General features: G+C 47.0%; 1 protein-coding gene across 2 annotated transcripts in view; it reads left to right on the top strand.

The window, feature by feature from the left end:
* DHRS3 (dehydrogenase/reductase 3) overlaps positions 1–7390 on the top strand; it is a 41084-nt gene extending 33694 nt beyond the window's left edge. For both annotated transcript variants that reach the window (XM_067567471.1, XM_067567472.1), the window contains exons 2-6: positions 1482–1625; positions 2620–2739; positions 3586–3824; positions 4793–4918; positions 6292–7390. In XM_067567471.1, coding sequence (XP_067423572.1) covers positions 1482–1625; positions 2620–2739; positions 3586–3824; positions 4793–4918; positions 6292–6376 — 714 coding nt within the window. In that variant the 3' untranslated portion in view covers positions 6377–7390. The remainder of the gene's footprint in view (positions 1–1481; positions 1626–2619; positions 2740–3585; positions 3825–4792; positions 4919–6291) is intronic.
* The last annotated feature ends 16417 nt before the right edge of the window (positions 7391–23807 follow it).

Genomic DNA, 23807 nt, shown 5'->3' with positions numbered 1-23807 from the left:
CTTAACATCCGTGGTGCCATGGAGATGTAGAACATAGTGGCCCCAGTTATGTCTTCATTCTATACCAAATCTGTGTTGGACCATCTTAATTTCTTATTCAGCTGGCCATTAAGAATTCTTGTAATTTTTGTTACAGGAAGCTTTCTATCCTGAATGTTGCTCTCAGCTTGTGAAATAAGTCCTGAATGAGAGCTTGCATGTATTCATTGCAAAGTAAATAAAGATAACAATTGAGGTTTCTGACTTAGAATGCCCTTGTCGATGTGTGTTCAGTGTTCCCACAGCGCCTGGCATGCCTGAAATAAAGGAGGACCCATTATTCTGCACATATGCCATTAGGTGCTGCAATGTCCCCAGGACAGCAAGTCCGAGACAAAGTTGGTTTAGGAATCTTAGGGCTTGAGCTTGTGGCTTTACTTAAAGTCTGTGTCTACACTTGAGACCTTACAGTGGCATCGCTGGACCACTGCAGTGTGCTGTTGTAAGGTCTCCTGTGTTGCTGCTCCATGCTGACGGAATAGAGCTCTCCGGTTGGCATAATTAAACCCCCCCAATGAGCGGTGGTAGTCTCTCGCTGACACAGCGCTGTCCACACCCACGCTTCTATCGGGAAAATGTATGTCAGTCAGGGATGTGGTTTTTCACACCCCTGACCAACAAGAGTGCTAGTGTAGACATTAGACAAAAATCCTTAAATGGTGAATGTCCTTGCTCTTGTGGGTCTACCTGAAAACCAGAACACTGCTTTATAATGAGCTTCTTGCTTAATTTCCTCCTCTTTTGTATGGTATTGGCTTCCCCTTCTCCATGCTCTTGAATGGGGAATTCACCTAGAATAAAAGCTGATAAACTATTGACATTCTAACCTGTTACTTTTCATGTGTTGCCTAAACTGTATTTCACCTTATTAGGGAGCAGAAGCGATAACAAAGTGTAGTAGTCAATGTACGACAAGCAATCATATGCAGTGTGTTTATATAGGGTCTGTGTTTTTAGGGCTAAACCTAATCCACTTCCCTGAGTTCTACCCCATAACTGCATGACAAAATTAGGATTAGAGCTGAGAAATCATGTTTGGTTTGGTTGGTTTGTTTTAATTGCCCATGTGCCTGGCTTATTTAATGACTGCATTATGGCACAAGCCAATCATTTGGCCCCTGAGCTCAGATTTTCAGTGCTGGCTGTTACACAGCTTGCAAATAAAAAGCCTTCACCTGGCCGTTGAGCATCAGTCACAATCACAATGGAGCTACTTCACTCTAGCCACCGTCCCCACCACCACTGTAGTTCCCTAGACCCACGTGTTACATAAATATTTTCATTTAAAAATCAACGTGGCGCTAAATGAAACAATGTGACAGAACTGGCTGTGCAAACGCAATTAATGATCCATGGCAAATTGTTCAAGTTAGAAACAGATTTTAATTACTGCAGATTCAAAACAGGAACAATTTTACTTTAGCAAATGTTTCTTGCTGTAGATCATCTTGTGGGGTCGAACCGAGAAGTGCCTTAAGGAAACCACAGAGGAGATCAGAATGCTGGGAACAGAGTGCCATTACTTCATTTGCGATGTGGGAAATCGGGAAGAAGTCTATCAGCAGGCCAAAGCTGTCCGGGAAAAGGTTGGTCTGCATGGTCAATCCAGTGATGGGCAGAGCTTAGAAAATCCCCTAACCATTGGCAAGTAGGAAACATTGTCTTGCAGGTTAGGAAAATGGAAAGTTATACATTCTGTATCTGGCTATGTCTCAAGGACCTGGCCCTTTCTGTTTCTTGCCCTTATGGTAGGAAATACAGGGCCTGATTCTCCAAATGGCTTGCAACCTTCTTTTGACATTTATATCTTAGCAAAGCAGGTCGGAAGTGCTATGAAATCAGAATTCTCTGCCCACTCACACCGAGTGTCCATTTGACACCAATTTTATACAGAAGAAATATTTACACAAAGTGTAAAGACAGCAGAGAATCAGTCCTGGCAGGTCTTGTGCTGGATCCTACACTACAGCAAGAAGCTGAATGTGGAAGGAGCAGAGATAAATAACTGTGAATGAGCAAATATCCCATCACGAATCTGGCCTCTCTTCTCTTGAAATATCTAGATGATATTATAGGACTGAGACAGAATTATGAAATTCTAGTTATAATAGTATGTATTAGCAATGGGATGTATATATAGAGAGATAATCCTAATCATAGCCCTTTGGGGGAACTTCTTTGAACTATACATCTATTGCTAGTCCTTCTCACACTCCCAGCCGTCTCTCCAGCTGCCTTTTTCCCTTTGAACATCTCTTTGTAAGGGTAAATGATTTACGGCACTTTGTCTTTGTTTCAAAACTATGTAGAATTTCATTAATAGCCAAATAAAATGCTGTGAAACTAGAAAAAAGAACCAGGAGAACTCATCTGTGCATACATTAATTATCCGTGCCTCAACTATTTTAAGCTGGGGTATGTTGCAGTAACTGGAAAGATTACAAGGCCCTTTATATTAGATGCCAGGAACTAAGGAGAGGGCATGGATTCCCACTTCAGTAGAAGGATCAAGTGACAGCTGTATTTGTGAGAAGAGATGTTCACTGTAACCAATCAGCTGCCCTCTTTTTCTTTGTACAGGTGGGTGATATCACCATCCTCGTGAACAATGCTGCGGTCGTTCATGGTAAGAGCCTGATGGACAGTGACGATGACGCGCTACTCAAATCACAACACATAAATACCTTGGGACAGTTCTGGGTAAGATAAGCTCCTGTATCCAGCTTATTCAGACTTGGAAATGAGAGTGACAAATTGCAGTCAGTAAACCCTTGGCTGCTGCTAGACTTTTCTAAACGATGCTTGGTAAGCTCAGCCTGACATGAAAACGAGCCAGGGAAAACAATGTGAAAGGCAAAGGCCAGAGGAGAGAAGCCTGAGGAAAAAATTGAATTTGACAGATTCCCTCAAATTGATTTCAGTGACTTCTTCTAAAATACCATATTAAAGGCTTCCAGTAATTATAAAGGCTCTGATGCTCTTTTCAACCCACCCTGTGACTTACAAGAAAAACGCTGATTTCCTTTGAGAAATCCCAGGCGCGCGGAGCAGAGTTGCTCTGCTTGGTGCACACATCTGGAGCACGAGAGAAACATGACCAGATGCATGGCTGCATTGTTCAAGGAGGAGAGCTCGCATTAAACTCGTTCAGTTTCTAATTAGATCAATTAAAAAATAATGTATTTGTGTTGCTCCTCTCAGTGTTGAAGGTCTGTCTCCTAAATAATGTGCACCAGAGCAGACGGGGCATGATCTTTATGGCCTTTCATTTTTGTGCATGGCTTAGTGTTGTGATAGCAAAGAGGCAGTTTTGTTCACATGCAATCAGGTTAACTGAGGCTCTTTGGAAACACTCACAGAGCAGCAAGGCTCCCTTCAATATTAAGGGGAACTTAATCATGAACTTTGAATGTAGTTACTCCATATACCCCAGCATAACTGAAAGCACAATTTGGCCCCGTGTCACTAGCTTTGTTTTCTCAGTGGCTATAACTTCTGTTGTCTCTCTGCTTAATGAAGATTTTGTTTTTCTCTTTTCCTCTACAGACCACCAAGGCCTTCCTGCCGCGGATGCTGGAGCTGCAGAATGGACACATTGTTTGCTTGAACTCTGTCTTGGCCTTGTCCGCCATCCCTGGTGCCATTGACTACTGCATCTCCAAAGCCTCTTCCTTTGCCTTTATGGAGAGCCTGACCTTGGGATTGCTGGACTGTCCTGGAGTGAATGCGACGACAGTCCTGCCATTCCACACCAGCACAGAGATGTTTCAGGGCATGAGAATAAGGTCAGTCCAGGAGAGATGGAATAAAGCATCATTTTGCGAATAATCAACTGAAGACATTAGTTAACGCCAGTTTTATTTAAGAGAATTTGATGTCTGAGCTGGTTGCCTGCGAGCAGAGGCTTCACTCTAGACCTCCTGAAACCCAGCAAACTGGTTCTTCTGATTTGCTGGCACACTCCCAACATGGACAGTTCGTCCTATGGGAGGGTGTCTTCCGGGCAGTTGCTGCTAGAGAGAAAATGAGAAGTGACTTTGCACGGGGGAGCCAGCTCTGGACATCAGAGCAGAGGAACCAAACTGATGACTGAGGTCGTTCAAAGGGGAGAATAGTCCTACAGATTACTTGAGCATCCACAGTACAAACCTGGTTCCTTCTTTATTCCCATTGAAGGGCTCAGACCTCCACCACTGAAGTGAATGGAGCACTGAGAACAGCACTGGACCGTGGCCTGTTCCTACACAAGTTTTAACCCTATTCAAGAGGCTAATGACTAGCCAAATTAACCCATTACCAGTGGTTGATCTGCATCTTTTGATAAGAACCACTAACAGGCTTTGTGCACCCTCAGCCTTGGTGAATGGTGCAATGGGAGGTTGCCCTTAACACCTGGAAGTCCATGTTCCTGGTATTAAGAGGAGTAAATTCACCTGTTTTTTTGTCTCTCACCTGCCAATAAATGAATCCAAGAAAAAGGCAGGAGAGAGAAAGGACGGAGTGGCCTCTGCTATGTCCTCTTATAGAATGCAGCATACGTTCCCAGCAGCCCTGGTGCCAGCCCCGCTTTGCTAGTTTGGGTAACGAGTGATAGAACCAGGATCTCATCCTCTCTCTGCTCCTCCCTGCCAAATTCAGGGAGTGGGGGGGGAGTTGAGTGCCAACCGCCAGCAGCAGCTCAGAGAGCCCAAGGCCTGGAATAGTACTGCACCCTAATCAGGTAATGAGCTTACGTCTTAATTTCTTCACTCAGGTTCCCCAATCTTTTCCCCCCTCTGAAGCCAGAGACGGTGGCCAGGAGAACAGTAGAAGCTGTTCAACTGAACCAAGCCTTCCTTCTACTTCCGTGGACAATGCATGTACTTGTCATCTTGAAAAGGTAAATATTTCACTGGTCTGTGGCTGCCTGACCCACTCATTTTACCCTTCGGGCAGGGGTGGGAGGCAAATCTGTTTTCTGTCCGCCAAGGCAAATCTCAATTTGGTAGTCACACAATACAGTAATCACCTAGGGCCAGAGTGTCCCCTCCCACAGAAGACAGAGGGCATCAAGGACGGAGAGAAAACTTTGCAAGGTTCCCTTTGTAGAGCGGTCTTAAGCTTGTTACGTCTGAGTATGTTCCCCCAATGTGGAAGCAGATTCAGCCCTCACAACTCAAGATCTCTGAGATCTGTACTGACAACCCGTTTCCAGGAAATTTCTTAACACATTTATCTATTTGATTTTTATTTAGTAAGCCCCTCTCCAGACTCCAGGAACTGTACAAAATGTACATATCTGTTTAGAGACCACTATTTCTGTAAAGCTATGAGAACATAAAAATGTAAACCAAAATTAATTATTTTTATGTGATCACTTTTTTAACGGACCTTTAAACTGTTTGCAGAAAGTGAATCCTCGTCTCTCTCTCTGAAATAATTGAGGAAAGCACATTTTAAATTTACTTTCTGTGAGCATGCACACCAGAAACCTTCTAAAAATATAGCTCATCCAATCAGAGAACTGAAATACTGCCGTATGACTTATGTGACCAATTGCAACTAAAAGACCTGTCCCAGATTTCAGATAGGTAGCCAAAAGTGAATACAATTCTTAACATATGTTAAATAGCTTCGAATACCAAATACATTTGAGAAAATCTCAATCAGTTTGTGGATACTTTACAATCAGAAAAAAATGGGCATCTGTCAAATATATTATTTGTTATGAGTCACTTAGCTTCTCAGCACAGTAGGCAACAGGAAAATAGCACTTCAGTCATACCAGAACTATGTGATGAAAGAGGTAAATAGAAAGATAGAAAAAGAAATAGAAATGTGATGAAAAAGGTACCTAAACAGATAGATAGCAAGCTAAATGTATAGATTGATTCTCTTTATAAATTCTCAATGTTTATAATATTGAACAGAATCTTGCAATTTAAGAGAGATGGGTTGATGCTGTCTTACAGGTTACATGGTTCTCCCAGGGCCTGTTTAATAAGCTGTCTCTTAGTAGGAAAAAACTCTGTAGCACTTTCTCCCGTAGGGTCAGTCATGCCAGGTTCTGATTAACTTCAGATCCCAGTGAAGTTGTTGGAAACACAGCAAGTTGTGAGACTGGACGCTTGGTATTTCCGATTGAAAGGTTACTGCGTCATGCCACAGTAGTCACCCCATCTTGCGTGTGTGTTTTTGCATATGTCTTCTCATTAGAACAGATGAAAAGGTTACATGGTGTGTTTATTTTCTTTCCCTCTGCTTCCTCTGCAGCATTCTCCCTCAGTCAGCACTTGAAGAAATCCACAAGTTTTCTGGAAGCTACACCTGCATGAACACTTTTAAAGGGCGAACATAGACCCGGTGATACTTTGACTCATTCTAAAGTGAAGCCAACACAAGCAGCAAAATCCTGACAAGATTGTGAATCAACGGTCTTGGCGTTTAGCCTGCCCTGCTCGCGTGACTTATGCTGCTCTCAGGCAACAAATTTCTTGCAGGTCATTTCCATAGCAACACGACCTTTGCACCGGACTGCATGGCTCGACCATGGACTTTTGGGAGGAACAACAAAAATGTTGAAATCTTTGTATAATGTTTAATTCTTTAGAGTCTGATTGTTAAATCTGCTCATAGTTTTAAGATGTAATTGTTGTTTTGAAAGTACCTGTAGGCTGTTCCGACCGGGGCACAGCACATCCCTCCCCCACTCTGCTCACGGAAACTGGAAGAGCAATTAGTGTTGATTTCACTTCAGCTTTTTGAATGAGAATTTAAAAAATGGCTTTGCAGGGTAACTAGTGAAGGGCGTTTATTGGGAACCCACTTTTTTTCCCCCCTTCACTGCACTGGGTGGCTTATGCTTTACAACCATTGGAGAAGATTGTTCCTCTGACTCCTTCTGCATCTCAGGAAAGGAGCCAATAGCTGGCCCACTGCTTAATGGCCACTCGAGAAGCCTCTGTGTGGAAAGACAGTGCTAACCAGAGCGAGTCTTTATTGTTGCCTGTCCAAAGGCTGAAGGGGGAGACTCAGAAAGAAGAGTGAATAGACATATTTCATGAGATGGACAATCTGAATCGTGGAAGATCCCATCTGTCACTGAAATCATGCATGGAAAGTAATTGTTTTTCTGAATATTTTTGTTCATTTATGGTGAAATATAATTTCCTTTAAACAATAATCCCTAGATTTCCACTCATTTAGCCAGTGTCGGTTTGGAAACAAATCAACCTTAGAGCCTTCCTCTGCAAACTCTTATTCACAGAAGCAGGTCTTAGACCCATTGATTAACTGGCACAGTGAAATAAATGGATTATGTTACCAGGACCCAGAAGCCCTGGGGGTCCCAGCCCAGGCTGCGACCCCCATTACCACGAGGAAAAAAATGTTCATGGCTCATGAGATGGTAGGTATGGGATGGGGGATTGTGGGAGGTGTGTGGAAAGGGGCCTGTGTTACGAGTTTGTACTGGGCCTGAAAAAATTATGCTTGGGCCCTGGCTGTGAGGCCCAGTTCCTTAACGATTGTCAAGTGCTTAGCAGTCCTCAAATGGCGGGAGCTACAGAAGGGCAACATGTTACTTGCTTACAGACTGAAAGACTAGCTACAAAAATGTAGAGAGGAGGATGAATCCAGATAATAAAACCTATCCGTTTCTAGAGGAGGTCTGTGTTTGGTCAGAAAAGCTGTATGTGGAGCTGTGAGCTGCACTTGGCTCCTCTCTTGGGTCTATTGTGTAGACTGGAGAGTGACTAGCTAGCGTTGGTGACACTCTGAGGGTCGGCTCCTTGGTGGGTATAAATCAGCATAGATTCATTTATGGATGGGTTTTGCCAACTGTCCAACCTACCGGCTTGTTTGTCTATACCTGAAACACTACAGTGGCACAGCTGCACTGCTCTAGCACTTCAGTGTATTGTAGACACGCCTTACGCTGACAGGAGGGATCCTTCTGTCGGCCTAACTACTCCGCCGCCCCGAGAGAGGGTAGCTAGGTCAACAGGCGAATTCTTCCGTCGATCTAGTACTGTCTACGCTCTGGCTTAGGTTGGCTTAACTACAGCGCTCAGCAGGGTGGCTTTTTCACTCCCCTTACTGACGTCGCTAGGTTGACTTAACTTTCTAGTGTAGGTCAGGCTTGAGAGGCCAATCCAGCACAGACCCCCTCAAGACTTCTTTGTCTATGTAGACTCCCAGTGAATGGGATTCCATGGCGGGATCTGTCCCTTTGCAGGATCAGGGCCATAGGGACTTTGCACTGTTCCCAGGATGGTATCCAACTTCCATAGCTATTGGAGATTTCCCCATGACTGTGCTTTCCTCCTGAGGTCAAGATGGCCAAGCTTTATTATGGCATCTGCTTTGAAAAGGCTCCTTACAGTGGGGTTTTGTATTGATTTCCTAGATAGCTGAGGCTCCTTGGAGCGATTGCAAAGGTACATTTAGTTAGTCCCTGTGATTCTGCAGCCACTGCCACCCCAGTGGGCCCTTGGGGCTTTATTTAATTTCTGAGACATGGGAGAATTTGTCAAGCGCTCTAGTTAGTTCACAGGAGAGCCCTTCCAGGGATCTGCTGGGAATACAAAGGTACCATCTGTATTGAGATCCATTTGGGGGCAGAGTGAACTCTGTCCTTCCCCTCTAATCCTGTGAATTTTCTCATTATCCATGATCAGGCATGCCAGCGTTGCAGCTGTAAGAACAAACAGAGCTGGGCTTCCCTGCTGGGTGCCTCCCTTTAAATTAATACTTTGGTTTGAGGTTCCATTAATTAGTGACGTGCCGATTCAAAGAGGAGGCAAAAGAGGCATTCCACACACAGCACCAAGCCCCCCGTCCCTGCGAGTACATGGACCTGCTCCTTTTCTGCACACTTTTCTGCTGTCTGTTTCTTTCTCACCCTCCCCCCCCCACACACACACGTACACACCCTAGCTCTCCCCTCCCCTCGGGGTCTCTGAGCGGACAGCAGGTCAAATAGCAGTCACAGTGGGGGAGAGGTATGCAGCAAACAGAAAATAACGAGGAAAACGTTGGCTTCTCTCTTCAGAATTAGAATTGGACAAGAGCCTTCCTTCTGGTGCTAAGAGAAGGAATGTTTCGTGCCTCTATGAATTAGTTTCTTGTTTGGCTGGATACATTCTGAAGACGTTGGTTCGCTGAAAGGCGCCTCTGGAATGCTTGTTGAAGTCTTGTGTTCCCTCAGACATAAGGTTGACACTGGGTAAGCTGGAGGCATGGCTAATATAGACATGCTTTGTAGAAGCCTTAAGGCTTTCTCAAAAGAATTTCCGCCCTTTGACTTATTTTAATTTTCGTTTCCCCTGCTCTTCAACCAGCCCCACGCTTCCTCCCACCCTTTTTTATTTCTCCCTCTATCATTTCAGTGCCACCATCTTGTAGCCAGATGTCAAACAGAGGGTCTGGAATAAATCTAAGACAGAGGTATATATTTATTCGCCTGTCGGAGAAGGAGTCTAGATAAGGCAGCGGGAACAGGCTGGGGAGGTTTCCTGTGAAATTAGCAACGCTTTGCAGATTTGGTCGACTTGTTGTAACATGTGACCAATAGAAAAGTGCGCACGCGATGTTTTTTTCTGGGTGGAAGGCTGCTGCTGCCCGTTAGAATTAGACTGCTAGGAAAATCTTACAGGTTGTGGGCCTTATTCTGTCCTGAATTTAAGCCTGTAGAGTGCCTGGCATTTAAATAAGGGCACATGTCAGTGCTTTGTGTTCTCAGAGGCTGGTATTTGCATGGGATAATTTGCGAAGGGGACAGCTGGGGGATGCCAGCACAAGTGAGGCTGGAGCTCCTCCCCACTGCACATTTTTAAATGAAAAATCCGTTCCACTTAGGGCAACCTGGCGTTCTTAGAAGCAAAAAAGATATTGCTCTCTTCAGATGGATCCTTAATGATCAGTTGGTTTAGACGAATCCAGAGAAGAGGGAGAACTCCCTTAGGTGCAGTGAAGTCCTGCCCCCCCTATAATTCCTTTCTTCAGGTTAAACATTGACAGAGACTATCTGCATCATAGAGCCTGCCTGGGCGAGTGGCTGCAGGTAGCATTTGCCAAGAGAATCCTTTATACTTTTCTGTAGTGCGTTAATCAGTGTGGGTGGCGCGATTAGCGCTCGGTTTACAAACTGCTCCCAGCACACCCTCGCCTTCAGACACTAACAGAGCGCGTTACACTTGCCAAATCTCACAAAGCAACAGGCCAAATTCAGACTCAGCACACGTGGATGCTTTGACTGTCATGTGGACACACCTGTGGGAATTTGGCCCAAGGTTATTTTTCTTTCGTTGAAATCAAGCTGCTTTTCTGCCTGGAAAAAAAAAAAAACGGATACAGGGCGGCCTCAGATCAGCCACTTGGTATTTTTGGGTTTTCTTGCATGCCAGCACTGCCTTTAATAAACTGATTCACGGTGATAAATAAATAATCGTTGCTCTTTGGCTGAGCGTGTCATAAGCTTTTGGCGCTGGCAAGATGCTGACAATGGTAACCTCTTGCATTTTCGGTTGCCACTGTCACTAAAAAAAACAGCAGCAGTGAAAGTGATCTCTTTGCAGTCACGGTCTCTGTCGTGCTAAGACTCACAGATCGGTTCCAATGGGTATTTCGGTCTGCTTGCATCTTGGGGATAAGAACGCTGGCAGCAGGAAATGCCCTGCACTCTGATGTTCCCTCCAGTTTTATCTGCCTCCGCAGCATTGAGCAGCTCCCCGGGCCCTCCCTCCTGCAGGGTTCTTTTGAGGGACGCTCTCTCTCCTCTTTATCCAACTCCTGACTAATAATTCAGCTCTCTAATGTGTCCGTCCAACTCCCAGCTGTGTCCCAGAACTGCATGTGTCTTGTGGGAGGATTGTCCCCTCAGCGCCGTCTAGAGCTGTCACGTCTGAGGTACAAAACAGTGGGACATCTGAACCATTTCATCCGGGAGAGCTGCCTCAAAAGAGGGATGATCCTAGGAAAAACCTGGACAAGTGGTAATGTTATACTTGTAAAAGAAAAGACTGGCAGGATCTGATTCAGGGGGACAAAGCAATGTGCCACGTTCATTGTACATGTAAGACTATCAAAAAGCAGTCACATTCACACACACCTTCATACAGTTCTGCAAGCTGGTATGATATAATTACCAGTCCTTTTATACGTTGCTCAAGCCAGCCTCGTGGTTGGCTGGGCAGGAGGAGGGAGCCAGGCCCCTGTCAGACGTGAATCCGATGCTCCAAGATGACAATTGCAGAACAAGCCCCAAAGTGTCCATGTTTTTACCCATCTTTGATACTTGTTGGCTCTCAGGTAAGTCTATGGGTCTTGCTGTGTCATGCCACCTCTGGGTTCAGTATAGGTGTTAATCATCAGCTAATTGAAAGCACAACTGTTCTCTTTTTTCTGTGCTTTGTTTGTTCCCGGGGTGGATCCTTCTGTACTTTAGGGTCGTTGATGGGTATTCTTCGGCCTTCAGGGTTAGGATGGCAGTTGGTGTCTTTACTCCCCTTTCTGTTATAGCAGTTTAGGTTGGTGCTTTTTTATGCCCTGCACATCTATTCCTCTCTCACACAAAGAGAATTTATCAAGATCTTTTTAGGTTCAGTAGTACAAGTTTCAGGAAAGAGCTTACTTCAAGAAATTAACAAGATGGAGTCCACTTATGCCCCACTAAACAGTGCTATACCATTATCATAACAGCAAAGGAAACATATCTCCCTCTATCTCACTTACACACTAGAACAAGGAATCTACATCTGATTTGTTTGCACAGCTCCTGGGGAGGGCTGACAACAATGCTAGCTCCACTTCCCCTCCGGCTGCAGGGAGCGAGGAAGGCTGAGAAAGGAAAGATGTGTCTCCTGTCCCCCTACACCCCATTTTCAAGTGTCTCGGTGGGGAGCGGGGTCTGCTCTGTGCACAGAGTGCAGTTCTTCCTCCCCTCTCTCTGCGACCCAGTCCAGCTGGGGTCATCTTGGCCTCCCTCCCCGGGAAGGAAAGGAGTGAGGCAGGACTGGAATAGCCTCCCTCCATCGCCGGTAAGGGAGTGAGGGCACCGCACCAGATGAAGGATCGTGCCTGCGTCCCTAGAGCCTGCACCAGCAGCCCTGCTCCTGAGCGTGGGTTTGGCTGCTTCCTCCCCATAGGCTATGGATGGAGGGCATTGGACACCGCACAGATGCTGTCAGCACCAGAGGGTGCAGTGAGGGGTCCTTTGGACCCAGCTCCCTCCCCCTGCTTCCACTTCTGCAACAACAGGCGCCCCTGCAAGATCTCTATTCATATCCCAAACTGCGCTATCCAGGGAAAACGCAGCCCCATGTGGACCCCTACGGTGGAAAAGGATAGAGCCTGGGGGCAACCATTCTTGAACCTCCCAGTCCTTCCCCGAGAGACCAAGACAGGCCCCTGTTTGGAGGGCAAGGAGATCACTGACCACTTGGAAGTATCTTTGGAGCAATGTCTGAGCTTCCAATGAGCCCCTCCTCCTCCATGGAAACCAGGTCACAGGGACAACCTCCCAAAGGAGATATAAATGAAGCCGTTCACCGCATGATCTTCTGCGTTGGTTCCTCCGAGTGCACACATGGTCACACGCAATAAAAGGAATCCCTCCTCCAGGGAGAAAGGCCAGCTGTCTGACTCAGAGTTAGGGAATCACACAATAATAATAAAATATATCATTAAAAAAACAGGCATCACAGATGATAGCCTCTTTCAGGCAGATTAGCGAGTACTGCGAAACTGGGCTGTAGAGATCTGCTGCAGCCCTAGACAATCTACAACTATTTATCCTTTCTCGTGTTCCCTGGGATGATATCATCATGGAACATCTCCTGCCTTCCCTACAGACTAGGAAAGTCTTGGCTGTCACCCTTGTCTTCTGCTGTGGGCGCCATGCTCTAAATATTAGCCTGTTACCTCTGTCTACCAGTGTGGGCCATCACGTCCTAATGGCCAGTTTACAGTTCCCAGTTGCTGGTGCAGGTTGCCACGTCTCAGCGCCACCTTCACCTCCTGATCCGGCAGCAACTGGCTATGGCGTGACAAGACGGAGAGCAGCTCTGATGGGGAGGAACAAGCAGGAAGTTCAGGGCTTCTTGACCCACTGTTTACTTTTTTCTAGCTTTCCTGGTCTCCATTTTATAAGGCCACATGGCTCCTCAGTACTGGTCCAAATTCAACCGGGCCTCACTCCCGCAGACGAACATGGCTATCTTCCATGATGGTCAGGGAGTCCGTCTTTCCAACTGGGAGACATTCTTTACCTGAAAGATTGGCCTCTCCATTGTACAGGCCCTTTGGGGACAGCCGGGTCATGGCTGTGGGCAGTAATGTGCTCAGTCAGCACAGCCTAACAGAAATCAAGAAAAACAAAGCACTAATGGTCATTGGACACCCTCCACACGCTGTCACATGCAATGCTCACATGTGGGATGACAGTAGTGAAAGTATGATTCCTCTCAGTCTAAAAACCACATAGACTAAAGAGTTCTCCCTGAAAAAGCTCGTGGGACACAATTTTCTTTCATGCAGGTACAAGGGCCTTCCTTATTGAGACCAGATGCTCAGGCAAATGAGTTCCCAGCCCTTTTAGTACCACACAGGGAAACTTTTATGGAAAGCTGAGGCTATTCAGAGACTCATTGGAAAAAGTAGATTTACAATCCTGGCTCCTGCCAGACACTACAGAAAAGAATAAAGATTGCATAGCAAAGTCCCTGACATACAACCAGAGAGATTGCCATTTCACAAGCGGTAGCTGGAACAAATCCAGAATGTCGAGGCAAAGTCAATAGTTGCCTCAGATGCTTCAGTGTTTTCTGCATGACTCCCAACCAGCCCTATGTGGAGTTAAACCCCCTGGTTAGTTCCAGGTTCTTTCAGCCTGGAGCTAATGGCTACCAACAGCTCTGGACATTGTCCAGCTGGGGCACCCTATGGAACTGCGCAAGAATCACAGACACAATTTTGTCCCGTTCCCAAGTTCAAGAAGCCAATGGAAATGCCAAGATATGAATGAAACCATACATCATCTATTTCAGATCAGTGTGATATTCCCCATTCCTCATCAAGGGCTGTTCTCAATCCTCATTCTAGCCTCAGTTTATCAGGAACAAACATAGCAGAGCTGTCTGAAACACCTGAACAAGCTCCTCAAGGAGGCTTATCTTCATGTCCCTGTTTTACAGACAATTCTCACACTTCGTATATGGAGGGTAGGTTTTTTTCTTCAACTCCGATCATTATCATTTGACCTGACTGGTGCTCCCAGGGTCTCCTCCAGAAGCATGATGGTATTAACATGGGCTTGACAGAAGAAGGAAATGCTATTCTAGCTCTTCTTAAAAAGTTCTGTTGCTCAGGGCTCTCTACACAGAGAGAGTTGAAACAAACGCACTGGAGTATCTTGGATTCATGATAAACACAGACATGTGGCACTAGGGACGTCAATCATAGGCCTGGTCTGCGCATAAATCAAGGTCTCATGGAACAAGGTCTCAGTTCAGAAGAATGTTAACAGAGGCTAAAGATGTTCATAATGGCAAACAAGCAGGATCACAGATGCAAAACTCCCAAAAAAATGCTTCGTGCAGCCTGTAGGGAATGCTTCACTGCACTAGAGTTCATGTAAACCCAGCAGCGTAATTCCTGTTAGCCCCTCCACATCCCAGCCTATCACATCTATTGGCAGAAGCCGAGATTCCATTGTCTATTCTCTGCTCCTGCAACTGTTGAACGCGGAGCATCAGATTTTTCTAAGGGCTCCACCCCATTAAAGCAATCCTTATGTTAAAGGCTAGCGGAGAGGTACCAAAAAGAGCGAGTACGGCATCCCCTGGAGCACGGTGATTTACTGAGGTCGCGGAGCACTCGTCCGTCCATGGATAACAGACTCGGTCTGGTAATGACAGACAGTCAACATGTTTGATGGGTGTCTTCATAAATAAATTAGAAAGAATACAAGCAGCCTGACCCCAGAGAGAAAATCATCTGTGCTGTACAGAGGAAAGTTTCCTATTGCTCTGTCCCCTGCCCATCGAGGGTAAGATGAACACCAAGACGTCTATGGCAGAAGCAGAGTGGAACCTGCACACTGAGGTATCCTCACCTCATTGCAAGTCAGTTTGAGGGGCTGGTGATTATCTCTTTGCATCTGGAAACAGTCTACATGTCTCAGCACTTGGGATGTGAGGTGATGGATGATTCCCCAGGACCATACAAAAGCCAGGAAGGAGAAAGAGGCAATGATGCTTTTCATGATTTTCTGGCTGAAGAGGCTATGGTTATCAGGTGCAGATAACCTAGCACAGAATTGACTCTACCTCACAGGAGACTGCTAGTGCAAAAAACAAATCATCCCTCCAACAGCAGACAGATCCAAACTGGATTAAACAATTATTACTGTCCTGGAGCCTAGAAAGAAGTCACCATGGAACTGATTCTACCGGCCGAAGAAAAGTCCATGGTTTAATGGTCACATTAAACAAGTGACACATAGCCTTGAATCCCTCTGGGAGGGCCCTAATGTGGGTGTATGAGATGGGCCGAGCAAAAGTTCAAGTCTTTGTACTCAATGTTTTTGGTAGGTTCAAGAAAATGAAGTTTTGTGCAGACACCAGCGTTAAAGGACAACTACACACAGTGTTGGGGAGCACAGCCCTGGAACCTCATTCTGGGCCTTATAGCACTATCTCAATTGAACCCACATGGCAAGCGCCATCATAGTTGCTATCCATTATGCAGACTTCTTGACAACAGTCCTCTCCAACGAAGTAAGTTTGTCTCCTGCAATGAGATCTGCCAGGCACCTAGAGGGTCATCGGTACATAAATTCACCACTCTCTACATGTTGGTCATCCAGTCTTTAGCCAGTGCCATTTTTGGCAGACGTCTTCTCCACAACCTCATTGTGCAGGAGAAGACAGAGGACATACAATTGAGCGCATTTTGGATGTCCCCTATATAAAGGCTGATCCAGCTTTCCACCCTGCAGACACACATCTATGAAAATCCTACTGCCACGGAGCTGTGCCCCTTAGAAAATGAAAAATAGGAGAATTTATCTGTGCTGATCAGAAAATTTGCTACTTTGCGTAATAAGGTCCACAGAGCTGGTCCCCCAGGTGATGATCAGATCATCCAGAACAGAAATGGAAATTGACATCCAAAGATAGTTTTATTTCACCAGAGGAAATTAGCCCCTGAAGTAAGAGAAATTGTGGTGCTTTTTCTTCAAAGAGCAGGTAAGACAATCTGTATTTTAGAGAAATGGAACGGAATTATTGTGGCTGTGGAAGTTGTCTCAACTGGAGGGAACTCCGGGGGGATGAGGCATTTCCCTGCTGCCAAGGATTAGGTCTGGTTCTGGCCCCACACTGCAAGCAGACTGAAATACTTATTGGAATGGACCTGTGGGCCACATTACTCGAAGAAAGGAAGTTTTTCAGATAAGCACAGGTAAATTTCCCTACTGTTAAAAGCCCTAAACTACATTGCCATTTACAGCTATGTGATCTAGTCATTTTATTTTTTGCTTTAGCCTAGCAATATTTAAAGCGCTGAACTCCTAACGCTTTCACAATCTGGCTGTGTGAACAGGACTGGATCACTGCCCCTCTTTGTACCTCAGTTTCCATGTCCAGACAATGGGGACAATACCTATCTACTCCACATGGGCACAGGGCACCTATGCCTACACACCAGCATGGAGCTAACTCTTTAGCTGACTCCCGGTCAGATGCCAGAGCATCCATGCTCTGTATGTTTCTCCTGAAGTGACGTGATCAATAGACAAGCAAACCCAAGCAGGAACCTTGCTTTAACTAAGCCAATAGAGGCCATGCTGAGCTTATGTTAGCTAGGCCTCTCTCTCTGCAGGTTTGACAGCAGTACTGTATGATTTGGTGGAACCCTGAGTTTTCCCCACCGCACCTGTTTTCATAAGACTTTCCCCTCCATTTTTTTCTCCTTGAGAAGGGCTGTAATTTGAGTGGCTCTGAGTCAGTGTGCTGTGTAAGCAGATTAACCATCACCTCACCTTCCCCAGAGGCGGTCTCGCACCTGTGTACACACCTTATCATCTGCTAACATTGCAGCCCACTTTAAATATCTTTGCGCTTAGGCTTTTTTTAAAGGCCAGAGTGCAACGAACCAGGCACAAAAACCTGCATCTCCCTCCGAGGGGTCGGGAGCTACTACTCTCTTCCAACATCCCTAAGACTTGGACCTGCCCCTGGAAAGATTGTTACTCGGCAGAACATGAGCTTAACTGGCAAAAGGAAACCATTGGGGCGAGTATTTAAAAGGGAAATCATGCCGCCGGAAGTGATGGCGTCAGTGGCCGTGATGGAGCGAGGAAAACTTGCCAGAGTGGGCTTAGGTTTAGGTGTTGCAACCAGGAGCCTTTGTAGATCAGCACTGAGGAAGTGGAAAGAGACAACCAGTCAAACACAGGAACCCCCTCTCTCAATCTGAACACTGGCACTGCGGTGATAGAACACGACTTGCGGAATAACCGGGGGTGTTCTATGGTTTATTGACTACACTCTGATGTGAGCGCTCCTTTGATAACTTAGTAATAAGGGATTCAGGGCGTGAAAATAAATGACCTGAGGCTGTAGTCAGCACAGGAGTTTGGGGGTCAGATTTGAAACGTTTTGGGAATCGTGACAAAGAAACTGAGGATCCCGGAAAGTGGATAGAGAAAGCTGGCAAATAAAAGAGCCCCTTCACAGCAAAAGGTGATGTGGCTAAACTAAAACTGGGTGGGCAAAGCCTGCCCTGGAGAACCTCACTATAGAAGTGTTTAATGTAAATTACAAACGTAGCCCCCTGCAGACTGGTGGCACAGTCCAGCGGGGGCATTGCGACCCGTCCTTGGGCCCAGGCTCCGAGGAAGGCCACAGTGCCTTAGTCCAGGGGAATAAGCAGTGCCAGTCTTTAGCCTTGGCCCCTGGCAGGGCAGGCTTCCTCCACAGCCAGTAGCCCTCTGGCCCGCTCATAGGGCAGGGCTGATAAGGGGTCGGGAGCCCCAGCCTTCCAACAGGCGGGGTGGTCAAGTAGTCTATTGCCCCCGGCCCTCAGGCGGGACGGGGCAGGCGAAAGCAGTTCGTAGCCCCCAGCCTTCTGACAGAGGGGGGCTGTTAGGCAGTCTGGTGCCCCTGGCCCTCAGACAGGGCAGGGCAGGCGAAGCAGTCTATAGGCCCCGGCCTTCCCATAGGCGGGGCAAGCGATGTAGTCTGTAGCCCCTGGCCTTCCAATAGGCAAGGGGAGCAAAGTAGTCTACAGCCTCCGGCCCGCAAGCCGGGCAGGGCTGGTAAAGTCAATTGCCCCCGGCCTTCAAGTGGCAGGCTTTGGAGGCCTCGGTCAGCAGGGCGGTTGTTCCAAACAGCTGCAGGGCCTGGGTCAGGCCTAGACCACAGCCTCTGGGGTGACACATCTGTCTACAGCAGCAACTTCCCCCTGACTGAGCTGCTAGGCCGGCCTTTTATACTAGCCTCTCCTGTCCTGGCTCCGCCCCTTTTCTCCCAAGGTATTTGGCCTGCAGGGTCTTGTTCTGCCCAGCAGGGAGGTTGCAGCTGGTCTCGGGCCCAGGCTCCGAGGAAGGCCACAGCACCTTGCCACAGCCCCTTTTTGTGTTTATGAATTATCCTTAAACAGACATCAGATAGTTGTTTTTTTTAATTATTTGACAAACACGTTACATACTTACAAAGTCTCTGGGTGATGCATCTGTTCCCTGGTGCTCGGTGTGGAACAGAATTCAGTTGTGTTGAGGTTCTTACACACACACACATACACACATCACCATGGCATCTGGGTACATAACTGAAGGGCCTTCTGGGACCAAGCAGCAAGCATAGCAATGCTTTCACATAACCCAGCACTTTTCATCCTTAGCTCAGGCAAGCACTTGACAAAGATAGTCGGGAATTATGGGTCCCATTTTATAGATGGGGAAACTGAGGCACAGAACACTTTAGAGACTTGCCCGTGTCACACAGAAAGTCAGCATGCTGCTCCTATACTGGTCACTGACTCCCCAGCCTGCGTTCAATTGTCTAAACTACAGTTGCCCACTCAATGCCATAACTGCAAGATTTACACACTTTTTTTTGGTTTTGTTACAGAGAAGAGACTTTTGAAAGCCTGTCCCTATTACTTGTGCCTGATAGACCATTGAATCTAGCACTATGTGTGGGGGGGCGAGATGGGGAAAGAGAAAGAATAGCTGCTGTGCTAAGTTGACCCAGAAATGCAAAGACTCAGGATTTTGTTATGGAAATGTTTGCTTTGGCGCGCACAATGCTTTTCTCTTGAACTTTTGTTTGCATGTTTCCGTGGTATGTGTTTGCTGTTCATTTGTCCTGCGCGCTCGCTGTGAGAAATTAAGCCATCGTGTTGGTATTTTTCTCTTCTTTAAAAATCTTTACAATTCCTTTCATTGCTGGATGTTAACAGGACAAAGGAACTAAATACTTGAAAGAAGATACAAGCTGTGTTTCTGTTTTACTTTGGTGCTGCTGGGGTAACTGAATACCAGTCTGCAAGGTCAAAATAAGAACCCGCCACAAAATTCCCAGCTCTCAAACCCCAGGTTGGGTTGCTCATTGTTAAGCAATTTTCAGCCTACATGCCTAAAGATCATAACAGTTACTCCGTAAATCTCCGAGTGTTTCATATCGTTTCCTTGTCATGTGGTCGTTAAGTTTTATAACCTTTGTATTTCAAATGAACCAATGAACGTGAATTCCTTCTAAATGCTAAATGTCTTAACAAATTCCACATGTTAATGATTTTTAATATTTTGGTTGCTCGATAGGTAGCAAATTTGCCGGTGGGACTGTTAGTATTGGCCAAAAAACTTGGGGTGGGATGCACAAAGGGATTTAGCCATTGCAACGCTGAGCATGACAGCATCCAACTTTTAGGTGTAGTGAAAAAATCACAGGCACACACTCCAATCTACAGAGCCGAGTTAGCTGCCGTGGTTCCCTATACAATGAAAGGGGAGAGATGGGCACCTTGGAATGCCAATCACGTAAGCCAGCAAGCCAGGTGGGTGCTGCCTAAGTTAGCCAATGGGAGATATAGCTGACACGGGTGAGTGCTAAGACCCGCCCTTCTCTGAGACGGGCACCGAAGTCCAGGCTGCAGGGAGGCACCTAGCTCTGCTCAGTGAGCTGCGAATGGGCACTCGCCACCTGGAGTCAAACGGCTTAGGCACCTCGGGGATGAGTTAGGCCCTGTCTCGCGCCGAGAGTGACCAGCTGTCCCGATATTAGGTGCTTTTTCTTATATAGGATCCCATTCCCCCCACACACTTTTAGGACCCTATTACACCACCCTCCCCCATCCTAATTTTTCACACTTGCTGTCTGGTCACCCGACTTGCTGCACACATAACATTTGGAAGGGGAGGTGATGGTGGGCACCTTGTAACTTTTAGCCCAGGCTTAGTGCACTCGCCTGGGATGTGGTGACCGCAGGTTCAAGCCCCCCGCTCTCTCTTTTAGCGCTTGACCTATCTGTGACCGTCCTCCATGCTGCCTTCTCTGGCTTGGTGAAAGTGTAGGCAGGGCAGGACCGAGAAAGGCAGGGAACCTTCTCCTCTGAGTGTAAGAGCTCTATAACCGATTTCCTGTTGCCCAGTGCCGGATCTGTTGTGTGCTGGGAAAGACCAACGTTTAAGTCATAGGTAAAGCTCTTTAATGGAGCCATTGTTAACGTATGCCCTGTAAAGTGTTACAGCCCATTCCCGGTCAAAGTGCCTTTAGTAGTTCAAGGGGTATCTGCCAAGACAAGATGTGCTATTGCAGTAGTTGTGCTATGGCGTGGTTGAATCACAGAACTGGGCATCAGAACTCTTGGGTTCTGGTGTTGGTGTCCTGGATATTAACTTATGCTTCCCCCTGTCTCAGTTGATCCAGCTGTAAAATCAAGCTAATAATGCCCATTTCAAAGAGGTGTCATCAGGCTTAACAACTCGGCATTGAGGTGCTAGATACATGCTACATTAAGTGGAACTGATAACTATTATTTAATTATTCTCACGGGATGGCGCCATCAGCATCTGTCCACATGCTAAATAGCAATGATACGTGGGGGGGAAATATATATACTAAGAGTTGTAGTGGGTGTTCGCTGAGCTCATTGTACTCTTGCCTTTTCTAACTTTTGCCGACAAAGTTGCTCAACGCTTCTTTGCAGTTTTCCTACTCTGCAGCTATGCAGGGAGCTAGGTGGGAGGGGCTGTCTTGTTCTTTGAGATAGCTGTGGCCAGGCTTCCTTTAAGAGAGAGGCCTCAATTATTACAAAACAGGGCCTGTTTTGGCGTGTGTGTGTGTAGACGGCAGTGGTGAAGGCCGAAAGGCTGGTGTCCCCATAGAGTGACCACATCAGAGCTGCTTCAATCCATGCTTCCAGACATGGTGATCCTGAGAAGCCAGTTAAATATTTTTCTTAGACCACAAGGAATTTCCACTTACTACGAAGCTGTCACACCTATGGCGGAGTCTTTTTTTCTTTTAAGAACATAGATTTTTTACTTAAGCCAGTACAATCTCTCGCCTCCATTTTCTGTTAGTTTCCACTGGTGCTAAAACAGCCAGCATGAATCAAGAAGCTGTGAAGAACTTAGACAGCCCTTTGTCAGGATAATAGGCTCCATGGAGTATAGTGTGTTGTAACACTTAGTTAGGCCTACGTGAATAATCTGTATTCCCCAGACCAATGTTTCTCAATGACCGGTCTGTGGACCAGCACAGATCCCTGAGATCTCCCTGACACAGTTTAGGAAGGCAGCAAGCCGGTGCCTGTTGTCAAAAAGATTGAGAAACACGGTCCCAGACCGCCTAACTATGTGGATCTGGGATGAAATCACTTTTAAATTGGGGAAGGGGAGGTCATCTAATACTGAGGCAGTGAGCACAATGCTTTAAAACACACACACAGCAGGATTGACTTCTGCTGGCACTATGCTAGGCCATTCCTCTGGCCACTGATGCACCTTTATGTCCCGTCCCCGTCCCCAATCCAGCCAGCGTGACAGCAGTATTAACAGGCTAGTTCTGTGCTTGTAGTCTTTCCGCTGATACGTCTGGTCCATAGAAAGGCCACCAGGAATGTTCTGTCTTGCATAAAGGTAGCTGGTGGCAGTTCTGAGCACGGTAAGGAGATTACTGAGGACAGCCTGTCAAAGATGACTGTGTTTCTGACGGCTTGTGCCAGTTGGCTTGCGATGCTCTGACTTGGGCAGAAGCGTCATTGGTGCTTTCCCAGAAAGTGACAGTTGTACTCTGCAGCTGCGTATTGGGGAGGAAGCGGGGGGGGGGGGGAGGGGCAGCGATATTGTGATGTCCCCAGCATTTTACAGGGGACTGGACGCTCCCCTAAGGAGGAGAACGGCTCAGCCTACAGGGAAGAGCAAAGTCTTTCCCTGGTGTACACCCTGAGTATCTTAAGCAGCAGAGTCCATCAGGATCTGGGGGAGGATTCTTTCCTGCCCCACAAAAGCATCAGCAACAGAATGTCATGGCCAAATACCCCAGCCTCTGCCTCCCGGGTGTATAGGGGTGCCAGTTTTGATTGGACAAATTATTACTCTTTAATTCCTGGAGGGCTGGCCACCTTGCTTGCGTACCATATGTGAGGTGTGGGGGAGAACAGGATGCTCCATGTAGGGTCCCTCCACCTCCAGCCCTACTCCATCCTGCCATGCTGCATGTGCTTTCCAAATCCTCCCTCTACCCACTTTCCAGCACAGTGGAAGGACAGCCGTTCTGCTGCTGCTGGGGAACTCCCTCCCTATGCAGGTTGGTTCCCGTGCAGATACTGGGAGTAAGCGTTCAGGCACGTGGGACGCCAGCAGGGAACATGTGCCCATGCATAGGTGCGTGCGAGGGATATCTTACGGCTCCATCAGAAAATCCTTCTGTCAAGGCCTAGCAAAATGGGTCTCCACGGACCGAAATTCCACTACAGGCTAAGTGACACCTTCTTGGAAGCGTGACAGGGCAGAGTGGGGACAGGCTGGGGGACAGGGGGGGGCCGTCCACCCTACAGGAGGCTGATTTTCTTGGCCACAGAAACAAGGCAAATGTTGCCGACTGGAACGCGCAGCACATAAATAATTCTCTCTCCTGTGCAACAAGTTCTTACCCTGGTGCCTGGCCTTCTGTCCCAGCCCTCACTCCCGTCAGCCGGGCCAGAGAAAAGGGGAGGGGGGGTGTCTTTGGCTGACACGAGCCTGCGGGGGAAGGGGTGAAAGGAAGGGGGTCTCCGGGGCTGGGTTCAGAGCAAGGTTAGCCAAATATCAGATAAATTAAGCAAGGGAAACAGATAGCTCAGCTTGCCGTGAACTTTTCACCCGGCTAACCTGTTCCTCACCCGCCCCGCACAGGTGGAGTACAACTCCAGCAGAGAACAGCCCTCATTCCCCCTGCCTTCCGCTACCATCGCCCTGGGCCTGGCCAAGGGACGGGGGGGAAATCAGAGCAAGGGTTGACAGGGGCTTGATTTGCTCTTTGGAATACAGGAAACCTTGCAGGCACACATCGAGGTTAGCGCCGCTAATTTCAAAGGAGTCACAGCTGAGTCTCATTAGTGCATGGACAGAGCCTGAGGTTTTGTTACTTCCGGCTGTATTCCCAGCTGAGCTTGTAAGAAATTCCATGCTGGAGTGGGCAAGGACGCAGGGCCAGTGGTTTAAGCAGAGACTACCGGGGATCCCTTCTGGGAAGCCTCCAAGCGCTGATGGGAATCCAGTGGATGCTAATGTTTCTTCT

This window comes from Emydura macquarii, unplaced genomic scaffold (assembly GCF_026122565.2).
Source record: "Emydura macquarii macquarii isolate MOO-44397 ecotype Brisbane River unplaced genomic scaffold, CSIRO-AGI_Emac_v2 contig_2768, whole genome shotgun sequence".
In the NCBI taxonomy this organism is placed as follows: Eukaryota; Metazoa; Chordata; order Testudines; family Chelidae; genus Emydura; species Emydura macquarii.
The sequence above is the reverse complement of the archived record's forward strand: the minus strand, read 5'-3'. Positions and strand labels throughout refer to the sequence as shown.